The 6795-nt window shown below is 35.5% G+C and overlaps 1 protein-coding gene across 2 annotated transcripts in view; it reads left to right on the top strand.

Annotated features, from left to right (window-relative positions):
* Positions 1-1011: 1011 nt before the first annotated feature.
* LOC111378667 (arogenate dehydratase/prephenate dehydratase 1, chloroplastic-like) overlaps positions 1012-6795 on the top strand; it is a 19507-nt gene continuing 13723 nt past the window's right edge. Inside the window, exon 1 of one of the 2 annotated variants that reach the window (XM_023001898.1) lies at positions 1012-1519. In XM_023001898.1, the coding sequence (XP_022857666.1) occupies positions 1105-1519 (415 nt within the window). In that variant the 5' untranslated portion in view covers positions 1012-1104. Of the gene's footprint in view, positions 1538-6795 lie in introns of both variants that reach the window. The other variant, XM_023001897.1, reaches the window with a different exon arrangement.

Genomic DNA, 6795 nt, shown 5'->3' with positions numbered 1-6795 from the left:
AATAAACGATCTAGTTTTATCTTGCAAATTGAAAGAGTAGTTGAAATAGTGATCATTGTTTTCTGAGATCTGATTTTAAAATTGAGTGATGATTGACATACAGGGATGCATTCACAGGGCCTTTATAGTTTACAAGTTACAAACGATGGAAGGAGATGGGTGCGTTAATTTTTAGCCATTTTTTATTCAAGTTGGGCCCATCTTTGTAGAACCTGATTTCTATACATGAGGATTAATACTTCTAAAGTCATTATTAAGGATGAAATCAGAATTCAAATGCATAAGAATTAGTACTATAATTTGTTTTCAAAATGAACTTCAACAATGCGTAGGAATGCGCCTTACTCTTCAATATGGATATAATTAACCCAAGTTTTTAACTTAAAAAGTTTAAAAAGTAGACAAAAAGAAGTACAATGAAGAAGATTTGGAATTCTGAAGAGCATTAACTAGTAACGTTGATAATTATAGAAGTTTCAAAATAACTTCTGAGTTGATCTTAATGCCTGGAGGATACTTGAAACTTCTCAATGCTAGAGTAAAAAGAGGAAGGGGAAAGTCCCCCCCCCCCCCCCCCCCCCCTCCTCCTCTTATTATATTTGTTACTTTTATTTAAACTCAAAAAGGTAAAACTGTATTTGAATAATTCAAAGCAATGTTCATGAGTTAAACCACAATAAAAAATGGTTTTAGAGCGAAATTAGGTTCCAGCTCAACTGTATGTACCCTATATGAAGTAAAATAAAATTAATGTTGAGTACCACAGTTAGCAAAACATTGTTTAACTATTTGAAACTGAATACGGAATAAAATAAAATAACATTACTCATATCATTATATATAATGTTATCTAACATTTGTGGGAGTATCATAACACTCAAAATGATAAATTCAATTAAATATAAGAAATAAATAACTCATTTACTCAATCCTATAATTCAATGTTGTTCATTACCACATTGATCAATATTATAAAATACTTGTGCCAAATATTGATACTCTTATCATTATTTGTATTCACATATGAGACCAAGAGCCAAGAAGTTGTTATCCTATTCATGAGGATGGTGTTCCACGCTGCCAATCTCGACTAATATCCTGCTGATGTGTCACACCAAAATCTTCAACTCCCAACACGAACCATCTTGCAAATTTCAATTACCCATCTGCCATTATTCTATAGTACTCGTAATTATAATTATAGTTTATTATTGCAAGAAATGTCAGCAAAAACACCATCCTATTTCTTTGAAATTCAACAGTAAAAGGCCCAAATTGTACCATTCTTTTCTTCATTCTGATGATTTAATGGCTTTAAAGGGTTTCTTAATCAATACTGGAGGTGGGTTTCCTCAATTGGACTGGGGACAGTTGAACTTTAAGCATTTGGGGAGTGTTTATAAGGTGAGAGTTGGGTCTGTTAGTGTTTCATCAGATGAGAATCCTTCAAATTCAACGGCCGACTTGCAGAAGAGTGTTGATAAGAGAGAAAGTAGCGTGACCAAGAAAGTGCAGAAAGGTTTGAGCTTTTTACCAAGTAAGAAATTTTTCATTCAAATGGTTTATTGATATGACTTGTTCTCAAGTATGGATTATTTTGTTTTCACTAATGATAAAAAGATTATGATTTTATACTAGTAGGCTGCATTTGGCATATAAAATAATGAAAAAATACAAGTAGATGGCAATGTGGTGGAATAAGAAGGAGAGTTTTTCTTTCAATTTTTCATTCGGAAGGTTGGAGGTGCGCATTGGCCAACAAGAAAATATAGGTATCATGGTATTCTTTTGAATGAAAAATCAAAGAATACTATCCATCTTAATCCATCATAATACCATGTACCTATAACCTATTAATGTCCATTATAATCTTCTACTAAATTCCTTATATTGTCTAATCCGAAGCACGAAACACAGCCATAAAGTACTATTTTCTGTTATGAACACTAAGGTTAAATTCATGAATGTGTCCGTTTGTAATAGTTTAAAGTTTTGGATGAGGAGGTTCAACGTAATGTCCTTCCTAACATTTAAAACTCTAAGTGCATGTGGTTTAACATAATGTCACAGTATGCAGAGTAACTGGGTTCAGGTCACTCAGCCCCTCATTTATGACTGATTATGTGCAGGCCTTTGATAAAATGAATGTAGATTGCATGTGAGGGACACGTTGAAGATTGAACTACGACAATATAAACAAATTGGCTAGACATGATTTATTGGAACTTACCTGCTTTACATATTGCCAATTTTAATTAATCTTCATTCCCACACGATTAAGTTGTATAAATTGTACAATTTTATCTTTTTAAAATGTCAAGAAAAAAAGTTGATTACAAGAGTTTTAGAAACTTGAAACTACAATAAGGATAACGAGACGGTTTTATTACAGAACATTGATAATGCTGTTTATGTGTGTGTGTGTGTGTATTACAATTTTTAGTCTTATGTCTATTAACAGATTTTATATTCAGTTATTTTAATAATACAATTCTAATCTCAAGATTGTCACCTAGTGTACACATGCCAGTTCGTTGGAAGCTTCTTGCCAACTTCTGCTAATATAATCTTATTAAGCGAAATTCTCTTCATGTTCATCTAGAGTGCAAAATTATGTGATGGGAAACCTCCTGACATCATCTACAAACGAGGTTCCCCCACCATGCCTTCCATGACTATCCAAGAGCGTCATGACATATCTCTCACTTTACTTTAGCATGACGAGTGTGTGCCTGTGCTCTAGCAATGGGTTTATCTGACTATATTCTTCGAGTATAAACCATAAAAAAAACTTATGATCTAAGTTGCAATATTTTGGATTTGAGATAAGGTACTAGAACTAGTATGTCCCCCTTATTCCCAACATGCTATGGTCGTCCAGGACAGGTAGGAATGGGGTTAAATTTTAGGAATGTAATAGCCGCCTTCTCCACTTGCTATCAAATTGGTGGATTTTTCGAGTAGGTTGTATTTATGATCGGGTGTTAGTTCCTATTGTTATTAGAAAAATAAACATGCATTTAACCTATTTAATTTAGTTTCATGAATTTAGAAGTTTGAAATACATGTATTATTATTTAATATGCACCTAGTTAATTGTAGTTCATGTATGCATGTATTATTAATTAATGTGTACCTAGTAAATTGTGGTGTATGTAGTAGAATTAAATTGAGGGGATGAACTTATGTGATAGGAAGTCCTATAAATACCTATGTAATCTTGTGTTGAATGCAAGTCCACAATTGAATAGAAAATCATTTCCTCCTCCTAAGTCCACTTCTATTTCCTACAAAGTGGTATCAGAGCCACAATACTAGAAACAATGACAAATACCAACATGATCCCCTTCCAAGTTTCAAAACTGTCCAAAGAGAAATTTGATAATTGGTGCATCCGCATGAAGACACTACTTGGTGCACATGATGCATGGGACATCATGGAGAATGGTCATGAGGCTCCCACCGATCTAGCTGCTCTCACCCAAGCACAAAGGGATCTTTTACAAAGCACTTAGAGGAAGGATCAAAAGGCTGTTTCTCTTATTCACCAAGCATTGGATGAGGCCACTTTTGAGAATGTTTCTAATGCTACTACAGCAAAACAATTATGGGATATGCGTCAAGTTGCCTGTAAAGGAAAGGAGAAGGCAAAGAAAGTTCGCCTCCAAAATCTACGAGGTGAATTTGAAGCTATTCAAATGAAGGAATCCGAAAAGGTGTCGGATTATATTTCAAGAGTGGTGACCGTTGCAAACCAAATGAAGAGGTTTGATGAAGATGTAACTGATTTAAGGGTGATTCAGAAAATCCTTAGACCAGTTAGTGAGAAATTTGATCACGTGGTGACTGCCATTGAAAAATCTAAGGACTTGGAAGATATGACAATTGAAGAATTATGCGGATCATTGGAAGCATATGAAGAGAAGCTTAATCGAAGAAGGAAGGAGCCATTGGAGCAGGTTTTACAATCAAAGCTCACATTGAAAAACAAGGAAGAAAAGGGAAATACAAGTTTCAAAGGACGAGGGCGTGGACGAGGACGTGGACGAGGCTTTGGAAGAGGAGAAAGAGTTAACCATATTTCATTTCAACGTAAAGATGAAAATTATCAATCCAACTCAACAAGAGGACATGGCAAAGAAGGAGCAAGACCATATCAAAAGAGGTATGACAAGTCACAAGTTAAATGTTATACTTGTCATCAATTTGGACATTATTCATGGGAATGTAAAAGTGGTGAAGGTGCGAAAGCTAACCTTTCTCATGAAGAAGATATAGAATATAATGAAGAGATAGAGTCTACTCTTTTGATAGCTTGCAAGGACTTGCAGCAAGGAGAAAAATATTCTTGGTTCCTTGATACTGGAGCTAATAATCAAATGTGTGGGAACAAAGATTTGTTCATAGAGTTTGATGAGAAGGTTGGTGGCAATATCACATTTGGGGATTCCTCCAAAATTCCAGTAAAGGGGAAAGGTAAAATCTTGATACGTATGAAAGATGGAAATCACCAATTTATTTCAAATGTCTACTATGCTCCAAATATGAAGAGTAATATTTTGAGTGTGGGTCAATTATTGGAGAAATGTTATGTTTTGTTCACAAAAGGTTGCAGTGTGTTTTTAAAGGATGATGCAGGAAATTTGATTGCTAAAGTACCTATGGCGAAAAATTGTTTATTTGTGTTGTCCATACAAATTGATATGGCTAAGTGTTTGACGTCGTATTATAAAGACTCATCATGGTTGTGGCATTTACGATTTGGGCACATAAATTTTGGAGGGCTCAAAACAATGGCTAACAATGGAATGGTGAAAGGTTTGCCTCCAATACATCAGCCTAATCAGCTTTGTGAAGGGTGTCTTTTTGGTAAGCAGTCAAGAAAGGTCTTTCCAAATGAATCTCAATCAAGAGTTTCAAGGTAACTACAATTGATACAAACTGATGTATGTGGGCCAATCACTCCATGTTCTTTTGGTAAGAACAAATATTTTCTTCTATTTATTGATGATTTCAGTAGAAAAACATGGGTGTACTTTCTAAACGAAAAATCGGAGGTGTTTAAGTGCTTTCAGAATTTTAAAACTCTTGTAGGAAAAGAAAGTGGATTTAAAATCTAGGTTGTGAGATCAGACAGGGGAGGCGAATTCACTTCCAGAAATTTTCAAGACTTCTGTGATGCCAACGGAATTCGTCGGTTTCTAACCGCTCCAAGATCTTCACAGCAGAATGGAGTTGTTGAACGAAAGAACCGAAAAATTCTCAATATGGCAAGGAGCATAATGAAGACAAAGAAAATGCCAAAAGAATTTTGGGCAGAAGCTGTCATACTTTCTAAACGAAAAATCGGAGGTGTTTAAGTGCTTTCAGAATTTTAAAACTCTTGTAGGAAAAGAAAGTGGATTTAAAATCCAGGTTGTGAGATCAGACAGAGGAGGCGAATTCACTTCCAGAAATTTTCAAGACTTCTGTGATGCCAACGGAATTCGTCGGTTTCTAACCGCTCCAAGATCTCCACAGCAGAATGGAGTTGTTGAACGAAAGAACCGAAAAATTCTCAATATGGCAAGGAGCATAATGAAGACAAAGAAAATGCCAAAAGAATTTTGGGCAGAAGCTGTCGATTGTGCTGTCTACTTGTTGAACCGGTGTGCCACAAAGGCTTTAGCCCACAAGACTCCACTTGAAGCATGGAATGGGAGAAAACCAGCAGTATCTCATTTGAAAGTATTTGGATGCATTGCATATGTCCATGTTCTTGATGAGAAGCGCTCGAAACTTGATGACAAGAGTAAAAAATGTGTGTTCGTTGGCTATGATTCAAAAACAAAAGGCTACAAGCTCTATAATTCAAATGATGGGAGGATATTTATTAGTAGAGATGTGGATTTTGATGAGGAAGCAATATGGAATTGGCATGTTGAAGAAGATAACTATGACTTTCTTCCTTTCTTGGAAGAAGAAGATGATAATGAAGAAATACATGAGACCACTATTCCTCCAACATCACCATCACGTGGTGAAATTGATGTTTCTGAAGGAAGTTCAAGTGAAAGGCTTTCGCGTACAAGGAGGCTTGATGATAAATATCGAGAAACCGAGAGAATTGATGATATTACTTTCTTCTGTCTGTTTGCAAATATTGAGCCCATAAATTTTAATGAAGCTGTCGAGGATGAGAAATGGAGAAAAGCCATGAATGAAGAAATCGAAGCAATTGAGAAGAACAATACTTGGGAATTAACAACTCTTCCCAAGGGACATGCTGCCATCGGAGTTAAATGGGTGTACAAAACTAAGAAAAATTCAAAAGGAGAGGTGGAAAGATACAAAGCAAGACTTGTGGTGAAAGGATACAAACATCGTCAAGGCATCGATTATGAAGAAGTTTTCGCTCCAGTATCTTGGTTAGAGACCATACGACTGATAATTTCTTTGGCTGCTCAAAACAAGTGGAAGATTTTCCAAATGGATGTCAAGTCAGCCTTTCTCAATGGCTATCTTGAAGAGGAGGTCTATGTGCAACAACCCCCCGACTTTGTAGTAAAAGGAAATGAGGACAAAGTGTTGAAATTAAAGAAAGCTCTTTACGGCCTAAAGCAAGCACCAAGAGTTCGGAATTGTAGAATTGATAAATATTTTCAGGAGAATGGCTTTACCAAGTGTCCTTATGAGCATGCTCTCTACATTAAGGAGAATGACAATGGTGTTCTGATTGTTTGTCTGTATGTCAATGATCTAATTTTTACAGGCAACAATCCAAAGACGTTTAAAGAATTCAAGAGAAAAATGTGT

This window comes from Olea europaea, unplaced genomic scaffold (assembly GCF_002742605.1).
Source record: "Olea europaea var. sylvestris unplaced genomic scaffold, O_europaea_v1 scaffold1850, whole genome shotgun sequence".
Taxonomy (NCBI): Eukaryota; Viridiplantae; Streptophyta; class Magnoliopsida; order Lamiales; family Oleaceae; genus Olea; species Olea europaea.
Note: the sequence above shows the minus strand (reverse complement) of the source record. Positions and strands in the feature narration are given on the sequence as shown.